The sequence below is a fragment of the Vipera ursinii genome (genome assembly GCF_947247035.1).
Source record: "Vipera ursinii genome assembly, chromosome: 2".
In the NCBI taxonomy this organism is placed as follows: Eukaryota; Metazoa; Chordata; class Lepidosauria; order Squamata; family Viperidae; genus Vipera; species Vipera ursinii.
The window spans coordinates 107314623-107331149 of record NC_139513.1 but is presented as its reverse complement, the minus strand read 5'-3'; the positions used below and the strand labels follow the sequence as shown (position 1 = coordinate 107331149).

Here is a 16527-nt window from a genome sequence, read left to right as displayed (position 1 = left end):
ATTGGTACTATCTACACTGAATGTATAGCATATGTGTCTTGACTTGTCCATATATCATATATACTGTATACGCACACATACAGACCACGCACACATATTACTATATAATTATTTGAGCTCCTGTTAATCTTACCCTATTGATCTCTTTCTGCTGACTGGCCCTGTTGACTAATTCTTAAACTATGGACTAACCTGAGTCTTAATAGTAGAAATCTTATTTTGGACCTAGACTTTTGGGTCATTGTTTAGACCACACTAGTTTAATTTATCATTGTACTTTCTTTCTCTCTTGTCTCTCCCTCATACCCCCTTTTCTATAGTTCTACAATGCAACAAGTCTTTACGATAATTTACTAAGGATGTTCAACATTGTCTTCACTGCCCTGTTCTCCTTGGAATGTATTCTGAAAATCATTGCCTTCGGAGTGCTGGTAAGTATTGCTCTTGTTAGAATTTACAAATTCTACTGCAAAATATAAGAAGCATTCTACCATAAGGAACAGGGAAAAATATATTATGCATACTACTACTACTACTACTACTACTACTACTACTACTACTATTATTATTATTATTATTATTATTATTATTATTATTATTATGTAACTATTTAAAACATATATCCCACTATAGGTTCTTAGAATTCTCAGGCATTGTCTTTTATATAATGCTACAAGAACGTCAGGAATTGGCCACTGAAGGTCATTGGAATAACCTGTAATTTACTAGGAGTATAGAAAAACAGACTAGGGACTGGCTTCCCTTTCTGTAGTAGAACTAATTATATACATTTCGTATATCCAAGTTAATATTCTAGCTTTTAAACTTTTAATTACAATTAACACTTTTAATTTAAAATAAAAATACATTTAAAATTATCAGCTGTAATATAGGATTTGTCAGAAGTAGCTCCATATCTCAAAGACAATTATTACCTACTGATTGCTAGACTACACCTCAGAAATAATAGTCACCTGAAAACTGAAAGCATTCTTTGCAAATATTAGTTGTTTGTTAGCCTATTCTTGATGAAGGAGTTGATCCTTCCACTTAAGCACAATCGAAAAAAAGCAATACGTGTTTTCAATGTTGAGTCCATGGTAAAGATCTTGGCTCTCAATTGGAAAAAAAATATACCCAGACAAATCGTGAATCAAAAATTTAATTAGTGTCTGTGGACATTTAAAAGGATAATAAAAACCACCATATGTTTATAAGAAGAATAATTTGTTACAATCAATATGTGAGAAATGCATAAGGGAAATGTGACTCCACAAGACGAACCTACCTTTAAACAAAGAAAAATACATGCTTTAGACTGTCAGTGCACAAAGTATTCCTTGCTGCATAAGGGTTGATGTGTGATAACTCTGAATCTTTAATCCTTCCCCACTCTTTATCTTCTTGATTGCCAACTCTTCAGACAAGAGATGCTTCTAAATAAATAGTATCTGAAGCAATGATAATTAACAGTACTACATTTTTGATGATTAGAAAATGGCTTTCCTACTGTTCACTGCTGCTTTATATCTCTATTGAGGTTACTCTCCCCAGTAAAAAATATTTGGTTTAAGATCTTACTCATCCTAACATCTTTCTATTTGCTTTTCTCATGAGCTAAATTATACTTGTCAACAGCTCTGCCATTATTTAGTCAGACTTTAGAAAACTTTAGCTTTTTTTCTTTAGAGTAAGTACTATAATTCATTAATAGAATGCTGCCCAGGTGCAATCATATTATTAAGCTCATATGTGTTGTATTTATTTTATAGATGTTTATGTGACTGTCCTACAGATAAATGTAGTGGAGTTAAGGAAAGTTGTATATAGTTGCTGGTTGCTTGCAAGACAGGCATATGTATCTTGTCTTCACTGGGTTGCCTCAGGTGCTCACCCAGTACATCTTGTAAGCAAGCATTTCCCAACTCTCATATGTTGCATTCAAATTTATGACCAGTAGGTGGATATTATAAGTTTCTGAGAATGTGCTTGCACTGACCTAGGTGTGTGACGAATGCCCTACTACCCCAATTTCAGAAGAAGGGGGGGGGAAGAATCTTTGCTAATGAAAATTCCTTTGTAATTTGAATAGTAAGAATTGGAGTATACTAAAAAGATAACTCAGAGCTTATTAGGGGAGAGGGTAGCTAGAGTGGGAATTTCTCTGTTCTTGTTATTGTTGCTTCCGTCGTGACTAAATGTTGTCACCTGTTCGCTGCTGTGTGGCTGTTCCTTTTCGTCCTTTGTTTTGTTCTTTCTTTATAGAATTATTTCCGTGATGCCTGGAATATCTTTGATTTTGTCACAGTTCTGGGTAGCATCACAGACATCTTAGTGACAGAGTTTGGGGTAAGTTCAAAACTGGTGAGCATGACATTATGGGGGAGGGAGGCATTCTGCAAGGAGTGGGAAATAAAAATTGACACACAAGACATTCACCATATTAAACTGAGATCATAACAGGAGAGAAATCAGAAAATCCAAATAGGAGTAATAAAGGATAATCTCACAAGACTTATTTATTCACCGGTTAATAGTTTTTCCCCTCCTCCACAAACAAATTTAAGATGTCAACAATCAGTTTCACATTTTTAGTTCTTCACTAAAAGGTTAATATGTAAGTAGGTCAAAATATTTGTGAACTTTAGCAGTACTAATTTTATTGAAGGCCTTTATTTTGGCAGAAAATCAGAAGAGCTCAAACGAGACAGTTTCAGTGCCAATGTTCCCTCTTATACCAATCTTAATCTGACTCTTTAATGTGATTATTATTAATTGTTAAGTCCTTTTAGTATCCAATTTACCATCAACTTTGAAATCAAAGAGCAGATTAGGGCTAGGTTTAATTTGCACTTTCCAAAAGATATATATATATACATATCGAGGAGCAATTAGCATTTAAGTCTGTCAAATAGGACATCCTAACGGAACAGAACCATTAGTGTAGTACTAGAAGTTAAATTTCCTAGGAATGCAAAATACTCAATAGATGAAGCTGATTAATGTAACCTTCATTAATCGGCTTGTTTTTGTATTGCTTTATCAGATATATATATATCAAATGTGGCTGGGTCATTCAATTAATCCAAGGTGTAGAGGTACAGATATCCAGATCTTCCTATAACTATTTCTTTCAAATCAGCAGAAGAAGTAAGAAGCTTTCTCATTTCCCTATTCAATCTCCAGCCCTTTCCCTGTTCACCCCATGGAAAGAAAAAGGGAAAGTATTCATAGCCTTTCTTTCCCTGAGCTAGGCAGTGTTATTATTTCAATCAAGATGGAACTTCTCCCTCACAATTTCTTCCTCATGCTGTATCACAATCAAGCAACTTCTCTTAATAGTTTTGAAGTGAAGAAAAAGGGGCTGGAAGAATCAATAACAAATCTTTTTCTGTGTGTTTACAAGAATTGGGCAAGGAGGGATATCTGATTATACATTTTGAGATGGTACATCATTGCCTTCGCCAAATCCAGGACATATTCTACTATCATATGGGGGGATTATGTGAATTCCTACACACTGTAGGGTGCCAGGCTGGAGAAAGTTGATACAATGTAACAAAGCCCTAGACTAGTCACGGTTTTAGAATGATCAGACTGACCTTGCTTTTCAGTGATTAAAATGCATTAAAATGCAGACTTCCATCATGGGCTAGCCTAGTAGTCAGCATCATATTCGTATTGTCTGCAGAGAAACTAAGGAATCAGGTTATGAACACCTTTCACAAAATATAGAGCACAACGAAGATGAGGCTCAGGATTAGGAAAATACAATGACAAATTGAAAACTTTATGTGTATGTGGTTGACTACTTCCCTTTCATTAAACTGTGTGTGTGAAAGCATGCACGTACCTGAGAATTTATAAGGTGGTTTGGTGGGTTTTGTTTTGTTTGTTATTCTATAAATTTGCCCAGATTAGAAGGGGTGAGGAAACAGCTACACTAATAGGAACAATATTATTTTTAATTTTTAAAAATGTAATCTAGATTTTGCAGTTTGATATTATTCATTTCGTTAGCATTGAAAGGGTTATTTAACACACTCTGCAAAAGAAGGAAGAGATTACAGATGGAAGTACTGCTTTAGTTAATCTATGAATTCAGAACGCTCTAAGAAATTGCAGAAATGGTTGTTGGTCTTGAAAAGGTTATCAAAGCCAAATCAAACCCCCAAGGAATAATAAGCTTATAAAAATGTATTTCTCTAAAGACTTTTAATAACATTTTGTAAAATACATTTTCTCTTAGAGTTAGTACTGGAATAATATCCCAAAGCTACATTTTTCATGAATTAACTGGACTTTCTTGTTTTTCTTTGAAGATGTTTCGCTTCTCATCTAGGAAACTTCTTCACCTCTGAAGAAGCTTCTTGGATGAGAAGCACAACGTCTTCAAAGAAAAACAAAAAAGTCCAGTTGCTTCATGAAAAAAACACATTTGGGGACAGCCATGACCTGGTTGACTGAGAATCTCCATAGATATTTACTGGAATAATATGAAGCTATATTAGAATGTGATTTATATACAATAATACTTCTTAGATTTAATTAAAGCATATGTCATGGTTCCAACAGATGAAATTCTTCAAAAGAACTTTGAGGCGTTGTTTAACCTTAAAGAATCTTTTATTCGAGAAACAAAGTATCAGCACTACATAGTTAAAGCCAAAAACTGAATTTCCCTCCCCTGAGCACAAAGCACAATTCCCTCCTCCAATTAACAGTCATAAATCACATTCCCCAATTTGCTTGAAGGGTAATAATAATAATAATAATAATAATAATAATAATAATAATAATAATAATAATAATTGGAAGGGACCTTGTAAGTCATCTAGTCCAACCCCCTGCTCAGGCAACAAACCCTATACCATTTCAGACAAGTGGCTGTCCAGTCTCTTCTTGAAAACATCCAGTGTTAGAGCATTCACCACTTCTGGAGGCAGGTTGTTCCACTGGTTAATTGTTCTAACTGCCAGGAGGTTTCTCCTTAGTTCTAGGTTGCTTCTCTCCTTGATTAGTTTCTATCCATTACTTCTTGTCCTGCCTTCAGGCCCTTTGGAGAATAGCTTGACTCCCTCTTCTTTGTGGCAGCCCCTGAGATATTGGAACACTGCTATCATGTCCCCCCTTGTCCTTCTCTTCATTAAGCTAGACATACCCAATTCTAGCAACCATTCCTTATATGTTTTAGCCTCCAGACCTCTAATAATCTTCCCCAGTTCTCTAGCCTTCCAAATCTTTATCAACTCTGGGCGCAATAACCTTGGATTCCCACATCTGGGCAAGAACATCCGATGTTAGCAGCATTGACATCCGGCCTCCCTTACAAAAAAGACAAATCCTGTAATGCAAATCAACTCATAGGTTAGGGTTACCTCTTGGTTTGTTAGGCTGTTTCTTATAGAATCTATTAATGAGTCTGTCAGCTTTCACATCACTAGATTTCACCCAAGTGGCCTCAGACAACAGTTATCCCTTCCATTGCACTAAATACTGCAATTTTCCTTTAAAAATTCTTGAATCAAGAATACGCTTTACTTCATAGTGAGTCTGTCCTGCCACTATGAGAGGTCCAGGTGCCTTCTTAGGGGGAGGTCTTAAGGTGGAATCCAGAAAAGGTTTCCACAGGCTACAATGGAAAACAGGATGAACTTTCACTAAGAGCCTGGGAAGTTTTAATTTTACCGTGACCAGGTTAATGATCTTTACAATGGGGAAGGGTACTAAGTACTTTGGTCCTAACTTCTTACTAGGTAACTTGAGCTATAAATATTTAGTCGACAGATAAAGCTTTTCCCCAACTTGAAATGTCCTTTGAGGAGCCCTTTTCCTATCTGCCTGTTTTTTGTATGTCTCGGAAACCTTTTTCAAAGCAGTTTTCATGGTTTTCCAGACCTCCTCCCACCCTCTCACCCATTGATCAAGAGTCTGGAAGTGGAGGGTCCTTGGGGATATTCGGATATTGGGCTGAATTCCTTTCCTGTGGCCACTTTAAACGGTGTGAAGCCAGTGAAGCCAGAGTTACTGTAAGCCACCTCTGCAAAAGGGAGGTCAGTCCAGTTCGTTTGTTGATAATCCACATAGCATCGGAGATATTGCTCCACCATTGAGTTCGCAGATTCAGCTGCCCCATTGGTAAATGGGTGAAAGGCCGATGATAGTCCTTGAGATGAGCCAATTAGTTTGTGAAAACTCCTCCAAAACATAGCTGTAAACTGCACCCCCCCCGTCAGAGATTATTCGTTTTGGTGCACCATGTAATCTGTAAATGTGTTTCAGGAACATCTTGGTTAGTCATTGGGCGGACAGGAGTTGTTTGCAGGCAATAAAGTGAGCCTGCTTTGAAAACAGATCTATCACAGTCCAAATGACTATATTTCCCCTACTTTCAGGTAGATCTACTATAAAATCCATAGCAATTTCTTCCTATGGTTGGGAAGGGTCCACCACCGGTTGCAACAACCCAGGGGACTTCCCTGGGATTCTTTTCATGGTGGCACATACAGTACAACTCTGGATATAGTTTTCCACATCCCATTTCAATCCCGGCCACCAGAATTGCCGGCCGATGAGGTGTAGTTTTCAAATATCCAAAGTGCCCAGCCTGTTTTAAGTCATGGCCGTGCCAGAGAGCGTTAAGGCAGAGGGTCTCTGGCAAGTATAGTTTCCCCCCCTTGTAAGTCAAACCATCCCTGCATGTTAGGGAGGTTTGATTGTCCTTGAACCATTGGTCAGTGAGGAGCTCTCGCTTTATTTTCTTGGCCCCAGAGTCATCGGGGTTTGGGGCTCTTAAAGGTGGTAGTCTGTGCAGCGTGAGTTGAGAGGCAGTTTGTGGATTGGAGATAATTGCCTCGTTAACCTCTTCACGCTGGCTTTTGTACTGGGGCAATCTGGATAAAGCATCAGCAAAGAGGTTCTTTCCTCTTGGTATGTACTTTAGGGTGAAATTATTTTATTTATTTATTTTTATTTATTTTAATTCCATTTATATCCCGCCCTTCTCCGAAGACTCAGGGCGGCTTACAAGCTTAGCAGTAGCCTTCATTCTATGTATATGCCTGCTTATTAGGGCTTTCACACACACACCAAGCGGCATTATTACAAAGTCAGCTTAATTGCCCCCAACAATCTGGGTCCTCATTTTACCTACCTGGGAAGGATGGAAGGCTGAGTCAACCTTGAGCCTGGTGGGATGCAAACCTGCACTAATGGCAGGCAGCTGGTGTTACTTAAGGAGGCATTAGCCCACTGCTCCACCAAGGCTCTGATTAAAATGTACTGTGCCCATCGTACTTGTTTTGGGGACAATTTGCAGGGAGTTTTTGTGATCAGTCCATACCTAGAAAGGCATCTTGCTCCCTTCTAGATAGTGTCTCCAGTTTAGCAGAGCCCAGTGGATCGTGAAGGCCTCCTTTTCCCACACAGCCCACCTCCTTTTGCACTCAGTGAATTTTTTCAAGGTGTAGACACAGGGTTGTAGGGTCCCACTTTGGTTTTTTTGCAGTAGCACAGCTCCAGCAGCCACGTCGCTGGCATCGGCTTGAATTACAAAGGGCTTCCCTGGGCAGGGATGCTTTAAGACTGGTTCGACCGCAAATAGTCTTTTTAAGTTCTCAAAACTGGTCTGGAAGCTCATAGTCCATGCTAGTGGTTGGCTCGGACACGGCTTCCCTCCCTCTTTACCTGTTTTTAGTAATTCCGTAAGGGGTAGGGCAATTTCGGCAAAGGAGGGGATGAACTGACAGTAGAAGTTGGCAAATCCTAGGAAGCTCTAGAGCTGTTTGCAAGTCTTTGGGGACTGCCACTCAATCACGGCTTTCACTTTGGATGGGTCAGTTTCAATACCCTCAATGGAAATTCTATAGCCAAGATAATCTAGTCGGGTCTGGTGAAACTCACACTTTGATAGTTTGACATAAAGTTTGGCCTTCCACAGCTTCTTTAACACTTCTCTCACTAGTTCTATGTGGTCAGTCATATTCGTGCTGTATATCAGGATATCATCAAGATACACCACAACTTCTTTGTATAAATGGTCATGTAGCACCTGATTAATCAGTTGCATGAAGACACCTGGAGCCCCCTGTAGTCCAAATGGCATGACTTTGTATTGATAGCTCCCCATGGGACAGTTAAAAGCAGTCTTCCACTCATCTCCCTCCTTTATCCTCACCCGGTAATATGCCTCTCTCAGGTCCAACTTAGTGAAGATACTCCCCTTTGGCAGGTGGGTTAGTAAATCCTTCAGGAGGAGAAGGGGTTATTTATTTTCCACACTCACCAGGTTCAGACCTTTATAATCCATGCAGAGAGCAAGAGACCCATATTTTTTCCGCCCCCAGCATCAACTAACTCTAAAAGCAAAAGAGTAAAATGGCTGCATTTCCATCTGTTGTCAAAGCAAGAACATCCGATGTTAGCAGCGTTGACAGCAAAATTATCTTATACTGAAAGCTAATGAAAAACCAAACATCGATTGTCTTCAGATTTTGATGACACGTTGTCCTTTCTAGAAATTTAGCTGATTTTTACAAAGTAAAATTCAAACAAATTTCCTTTATTACAGTGCAGACTACTCAGCCTAAAGTCATAATAGTGAATGTAACTATACTTGTAAATAATATTTATTTATTGTTCATTTCTGGCCAAAAGAGCTTTCAAAGCAGCATATTTAAAGTATCAAAATTAAATATTAAAAAATACTGAGGTTGATAAATACTAATATTTTATGTAATACAATTTTATATAATACCAAACAACAAATTAGAGCCCAGTGATTTCCTAACAAATGAAGTTCCAAAGCATGTTCACCTCTGTTAAGGTGTATTCTGTATTGCCACCAATTGAAATGACAATAGTATATTTAGAACTGATATTTTCACCAAATAGGCAGGCTCATATATTTTCTTGGTTTAAAGCTGGCCAAGGCATTTCTTCTGACTGAGCTGGAATATGGAATGCTATCCAGACCAATAGGTCAGGATGCATATTAATCACAGCTGGTTATTTTGTTGCATGGACTTGAAAGTTCTGCAGGTCTATCTCCTACATTAAAGGAAAATACCCTAGTAAATTAATTTGCTTACAATCTGATAGTTGTTCGTGAAATCTCAGGTTAGGTGCCTGGGGGAACCTTCTCATGTTGCCAGGCCCCAGATTTGTGATCAGAAACAGAGATTCTGAAGAGAATAAAGAGCAATAAAAGGACAGTTTGTACCAAAGTTCTGAATAACAATCTGGCTGCAATATTCTGTACTGGACACAGTTTCCAAAACATTTTCAAAAGCAGCTCATAAAATACAAATTTTAATAAGCTGTATTAAGACATTGAAACAAACATTCCAATCTGAATATTAGTGATATGTGTGGAAAGCATCAAAATCCTCTACCACTGCTCAACCATGCAGGAGGAAAACTGGGTTTAGAAACAGTGGCCCTCATTGTAACAATCCCTGGCTTAAAATTGGCAGATATTCTATGTGGAATGGTTAGATTAGAATCTGTTGCATATTAGGATACAGAACCTGTGGATATAAAAGTACATTTTCCTTCTCTGCTCTTGGCAGCTTTAATCTGGCATTTTCTCCTACCATTCCCATAGCTTAAAGGACACCTTGTCTTGCATTTTTCAAAGTCGGCCTAGATTCCAGTTGACAGTATAACTATCAAATATATCTAGCTATCATCCACATACTGGTGACAAATCAGCCCAAGTATCTGAGCCATGTCTAAGCCATTACGTAAAGGCTATTGAGTAAAATGTTATGATATAGACTACTGGCCATATGGTTAAAGAGAGAGTAGTTTATAGTACCATCGTATAAAGTCTGTGTACTGTATGTCTGGAACTAAAGAGTATTGCCAAATCTTGTCCCAGTCAGCTAACTCAGAGGTGTACTGTGTTCTGTCTTTCTGATCTTTTGAAAGAACTCCCAGAAATGTTTCCCCTCTGGTTTGTACCATAGGTCATCCACAAGGACAATGATTTTTATTTATCCTAGCTGATTAAAACAGGTAAGACATTTTGGTAAAACTGTGGTGATGGGGTAATTAGCTGTTAGCTCAGCTTAGGCTCCAAAGGAAATGCTGCAAAATTATTTTTGCAACATTTCCTTTGAAGCTTTGGTAAATTATTGCCTAATTCTAGTTCCTGAGAAGTGCCCAGCCAATTTGCTAAGGAACTGGGATGGCTTCCCTCTTATCATCCAGAGGTTCTCAGAGGAGAGACTTTGCCATTGTCAACACAGTGACCAATTGGGGGATATTTTTGTTGCCTTTTATTTCCTTTCAAATTTTTAGCAGCTGTATTATCATATAGGTCATCTTTCCTTTTCCAGACATCAAACAGCGTGTTGGTGACAGGAAGATCCCTAATCTATATGTATTCCTTCTGTGTACATGTGCCTGCCTTTTAGAATTGCCTTTCACACTTAGGATGAAGTAGATAGTGACCAATTAAAAGCTTATACTAGGATAAAAATATGAAATATCCTTCCGAATAAGTATTTAGATAAATCAGATTTGGAGAATGGGTTCTTCTTCCCTGAATAAGATAGGAATGTTAATGAGTCTGCTTTATGCCAAATGGAAATCTGTCCAAAACAAAGTCTAAGTACAAATTCCTTGTTTATTTGTTTATTAGATTTATTTGCTGCTCCGATCAAATCCTCTGGGTGGCTTTAAATATTGTTCTTAGATGATGTGTTTACTCTAATATCTGAGAAAGATAATTAGTCATGAAGCCCACGAACAAAGATGCCTTAGGGCAGCATTTAGAAGCAAAATCATCAGTTTGTCTCTGTAATGTATTGGGCTTTGTCTTGCTTGGGAATATCACGTGAGGTTAATTGCTGGAAGGTTGCTCAAGCAGGGAAGCTGGTTAACAGCTCCCAGCTCCTCAGACAACCCGTCTCCAGCGCTGCCATTGGCTGCTTCTAGGGCGGCAATAGGTTGCTTTAAACCTATTGGCTGCCGCCTAGAGGCCAGGGTATAAATTGCTGCATTCGCAGCCCTGTTCCTCAGTTCAGTTCCTGCAACCAAATAAAGAATGTTTCTTGCTGAACTGTAATTTAATGGAAGTGTAAATAAATTGTTAAAAATATTTCTTTAGTGGAAAAAATAATTTAAGATACTAATATTCAGATGTGGTTTATGATTTGGTTTGTCTGTTGGTGTCTGCATGTCGGTTGCCTTCTAAAAGTATTTTTTAAAATTATAGCTCACGGCCCCACTCTTCTCATGTCTCCACCCAATAATGAGAAAGCCTTAAGTCATGACCTCTGTTGTTTTAAATGTAGTATTTGCCCATTAAGCTGACATTATCCTACCATAGCTTCAAGGTGTATAAAATCAAATTTTGGCACTATTAACTTGGAGATTAGGAAAAATGTGTGTGTGAGAGAGAGTAAAACTAGCAGTGGGAGTGTTAGAAGGAATGAGTGTGCCATGTCCAATGTTCTTATTGAATAGTGACTATAGCTGTCATATAACCTGTAAACTAGGTTCATGAGCAGAGTGAACGTCACTTTTCCTCAGTAAACATGCATGTCACTTACTCTGCCTGTCTCTCATTCCCTCTGCATAAAGGCCAATTTATGCTGGTCTGGCAGTTTTAATATTTCAGTGTGACTCCCTTTATATATTGTCATACAGCTACTATTCTTATATCTTGCATAACTGCAAAAAATCTTATTAGTGAGTTGAAGATGGTAGAACTTATTGCTTCTTGAAAATCACACAGAGACACAATATGTAGCAAGTAGTTTCTTGAGAAGTAGTAAAGCTTACCTACATAGAGATTTTCAGCTGAAATACTAGATGTCTTATAATGTCTACCCTGTAACTTGCATGGCAATTCTTTTATCTTTGTTTGAAGTCGAAGTCAGATATATATTGAACATCCACATCACTTCTTGGCATATGTAGTGTCTGAGTCTTTTTTGTGTACAGTTTTATTGAAAGTTTGTTTGTGTTATAATGGGCTCTGAAGCACCTGTTATAAAGCTACATTTAGTCTTACAATGTATATTTCATAGAAACAGAGGCTCATACAACAATATCACATCATGAAGCGACATCATAGAAGTTGTTTGATTTACTAGAATCAGCAGGGTTGTCAACCATGATCATAATAACTGAAACTACATTATATAATATTTATTTGTATCTAATGCAGCAAAATTAGTTCCCATATGATTAATTTGTGAGCCATCAAGGGTCCATTGTGCATCAACTAAAGATGTGATTCAAATATATTTAACCATCTCTAGTGGATCTAAAACATAGGTTCTTGAACTTAACCTTCATATTCTTTGAATATTTACAACTCTCAATTGCTCTGTGTCAGGTAAAACAAGTAAAAATGCATCCTGGTAAATCCAAAGCTGCATATTCTTTTTTCTACTTTGCCAGAAGCAAAACAAAAAACAAAAACATTTAGCTGCAGATTACTTGCTAGTACCTATTTCTTCGTTGGCTAACAGACGCATTTTACATCCAGAGCATTATATATTTAATTGCAGTTCTCCAGTCATCCCTCAAGTGTCTCTTTCTCAGGACACTTGTCTTGCTTTTGTTTTTTTTCCAGCTTTACATATTCTAAACACGTGTAACTTGAAGCCACATAGTAAAATTCTACCTACTTGTATATATATAAAAAATCAGAGTATTTGGTTGTGGATAATTTAACAAGATGCATACCTATATTGATGAGTTATCACAGATTTTCCAGTTAGATTATTTGGGGGTTGGAGGTGACCCTCTTTTCTATTCCTTTCCTTTATATTTCACTTCAGTCCATGCACCTTTAGTTACTAAAAAAAAATCTGGTAAAATAAGATTTAAAATAATAAAGATACCCAATCAGAACCAATCATAATGTTAACAACTAACTTATGGATTACTCTCTTCCTTTCTTTGCTATTTAATTGCCCTTATTAATTATACTAACCAGTGCAGTGTTGGTTTGAATTTGTTTTCTTAACCAGTTCCTGGATCTTTAGTTTCTGCACCCCATTCTGATCTTGCCTGTATATTTTTCCTTCATCTCCCCAGAACAACTTCATCAACCTGAGTTTCCTGAGGCTGTTTCGAGCTGCCCGTCTCATTAAGCTGCTCCGACAGGGCTATACCATCCGCATCCTGCTCTGGACCTTTGTCCAATCGTTTAAGGTAATGATCAAAGGTACTGAATTGCTAATGGAAAGTGTTTGGGACAGAGAGTAAAAATACAAAGATGTAAAAGCTAATGACTCAGACCTGGCCTCTTTACCACTCTGCCTCTTTCATTTCTGTTCAATCTCTAGCTATTAACTGTAACTCTGAAACATGAGCTTCATCATGGTGCCAATGGAATTATATCTCATGAATATTTTTCTAAGAATTCATGTTTTTACATAAAAGCAGTCACAGCAAAACCTTTGTAGTCATATTAGTATGCAACAGGAATTATTTTAAAAAAAGAATTAATACAGTTAATTATTATTGCACTGAGCAAAAAACAGCAGTGAGTCTTCGGGAACGACTAAAGTTTGTAAGAAGCAAAGTGCCATATTCCCAGTAAAACTAGTGTGATTGTTTTTAAAAAATAAATTTAGAAAATATATGCTTTTATTTCATTCCATCAGGCCCTTCCATATGTGTGTTTGCTGATTGCAATGCTGTTTTTTATCTACGCCATTATAGGAATGCAGGTAAGCCACTATCTCATGCAGAGTATTGTTATGCTTCCTGCAGGAGTACTGTGATGGCTTAGGGTTGGTAGCCCTACTGGTTTTATCTTAGGCCTTTTGAATGTGAGAGACCTCACCCTATGGAAGGCTGTGCTGCCTTGGGCAAGTGCAGAGAACCCTGAAGAATACAGAATACAGAATAACAGACTTGGAAGGGACCTTGAAGGTCTAATAGTCCAGGGCTTTTCGGTAGCAGCGCATTCTCATCACGTGGAGCGGCCAGGCGAGGCAAACGGGCAACATGCTGAACCTGCCTGTGTGTGCGCAGAGGCTGAGGCGCATGTGCTCTCCTCTGACTCAGCCTCTGCATGCCATGGCCACCGGCAGCACAGCTACCAACTGCACTGGCAACCTGTCCCCCTCCCCTTGTCCCTTCCTGGGCATAGAGGGGGAGAGGGAAGGAAGGAAGGGACAAAGAGGGTAGGGACGAAGGAAGGAAGGAAGGAAGGAAGGAAGGAAGGAAGGAAGGAAGGAAGGAAGGAAGGAAGGAAGGAAGGAGGGAGGGAAGGGACAATGAGAGGGAGGGAGGGAGGGAGGGAGGGAAGGAAGGAAGGAAGGAAGGAAGGAAGGAAGGAAGGAAGGAAGGAAGGAAGGAAGGGACTCTCATGCCATGACCCTTCCCCAGCTGTGTTTCTTACCTGTTTGTCGCTGCCACCCGTGTGCAAACCTGGCCTGTTTTTTGTCCTCTCCTCTCTCGCCCCTCCTCCTCCTCCTCTTTTTTTTTTTTACCTTCGGTGCAGCTTCAGCTGATTCTTCCTCCTCCTCCCAAGGCTGCGTCTTTTTTTTCTCTCTCCCTCTTCCATCCAAACTGCCTCCTTTTATAGCCTCTCCTGTCTCCACCCCCTCCTCCTCCTTTTTCTTCTGGGTGTGCCGGAAGTGCTGATCCTGGGGCCTTTGCCTCACCCCAGCAGCTCTGCAGCTCCTGGGACTCTCTCAAGGCAAGTCCTGCACTGCGCCACTTTGGCTCGTTCCCTCCCCCGCTACCTGGGCTGGGCTGGGCTGGGCAGGGCAGGGCCGTGTACCACCTGCCATGTGCCAATGTAACACAGGTGGTACACATACCACCAGTGGAAAAGCCCCGTTCTAGTTCCAATCCCCTGCTCAAGCAGGAGACCATACTATTTCGGACAAATGGCTGTCTAATATCTTCTTTAAAGCCTCCAGTGATGGAGCATCCACAACTTCTAGATGCAAGCCATTCCACTGTTTAATTATTCTCACTGTCAGGAAATTTCTCCTTAATTATATGTTAAATCTCTCCTCAATAACTCTCCATTACTTCTTGTTCTGCCCTCATCTGCCTTGCAAACTAGTTGACCCCCATTTCTCTGTAACAGCCCCTCAAATACCAGATCTTGAGCTCTTCTGAAGTGTTGGCTATTCCCCCCAGCTTGATGTTGTCTGCAAATTTCATGAGTTCCTTTTCTACCCCTTCATCTAAATCATTTATGAAGCTACTGAAGAGTACTGGGCCTAAGACAGAACCATGGGGTACCCCACGGTATGCTTCCCTCCATCTAGATGTGGTTCCATTGAGGACTACACGTTGAGTGCAGTTTGGCGGCCAGTTATAAATCCATATGGTGGTCATGCTGTCTATCCCACATTCTTCGATCTTACCAAGAAGTAGTTTGTGATCTACTTTGTCAAATAACTTACTAAAGAAAGTATACTATGTGAAAATATACTATGTCCAAGCATTTTGCTGGTCCACTAATTTAGTCACTTTGTGAAAGAATGCAATAAGGTTTGTCTGGCATGATCTGTTTTTGACAAACCCATAGATCTGTTTATTGACAAACCCATAATATTGAGATATTATTAATCAATGACATTATTGCTACAACCTATCTCCTTTGCAACCTGTTAGTGCTTGCTCCATATATTCTAGTATAGTCTGAAGTTGCTTAGTGTAGTATCTCTCCCATTTTAAAACAATGTTTAAGTAGTGGTATAAAATAGCCCGATTACACATTTAGCCTAAAAATTTTAGCCTAATATGTTTTCAGGATTTCCTTGGACTATCCTTTTTCCACAGCTCCTGACTTATAACTAGTTCCAACCCTTTTCTATTAGGGAGGAAGGATGGGAAGGGCTGAAAGAGAACCTCTGTAGTATTCATCTGCAAGAGTTTCCTACGTAGGGAACATTCAAAGAATAGGGTTGCCCTCATTTTTTATATTTGAGAAATAGTTACCGTATGTTTCTGATTTTTCCATAAGAGAATGGTGCCTACTTTTCCCAAAATGTTTGTGTTTTTTTTTTCCTCAGTTGCATTCGAGAATTGCAAGTTTTTTAATCTGCGTCTATCTTTGTTTCTTCAGGTTTTTGGCAATATTAGCATTAAACATGATGAGGATATATCTGAGGATGACTTGCCTGCCATCACTGAGCATAATAATTTTCGCACTTTCTTTCAAGCTTTGATGCTTCTTTTTAGGTGAGGCTCAGCCATTATACGTCACTAGGGAAACCATGTTAAAGTGCTGTGATAACAAGAGCCCTTATGCTTACCAAGCCTTCATCTAGTGCAAAAATTAGTTTCTTCTGCTAGATAAAGCTGTAGCCATTTCTTCAATTAATTAAATTGGTAGCTCAATAGACAATGTAATGGAAATTATTTCTTAGTTCTACAAAAAAGTGTCTAGACTCAGTTCTGTATAAGAAAAAAAATGTTATTATCACGATTCATCCATCATAGTCAATAAGTTATTTTTCTAATTAACATAGTTTATATTATTATAATCCTAACATAGTTTATAATTATATTTATATTCCAGCAATGATTTAATAC

General features: G+C 38.6%; 1 protein-coding gene across 1 annotated transcript in view; it reads left to right on the top strand.

Annotated features, from left to right (window-relative positions):
* CACNA1A (calcium voltage-gated channel subunit alpha1 A) overlaps positions 1–16527 on the top strand; it is a gene marked incomplete at its 3' end in the record, with an annotated part of 290392 nt that overhangs the window by 192847 nt on the left and 81018 nt on the right. Inside the window, exons 30-34 of the mRNA XM_083351756.1 lie at positions 321–431; positions 2266–2349; positions 13057–13173; positions 13629–13694; positions 16058–16173. Coding sequence (XP_083207882.1) covers positions 321–431; positions 2266–2349; positions 13057–13173; positions 13629–13694; positions 16058–16173 — 494 coding nt within the window. The remainder of the gene's footprint in view (positions 1–320; positions 432–2265; positions 2350–13056; positions 13174–13628; positions 13695–16057; positions 16174–16527) is intronic.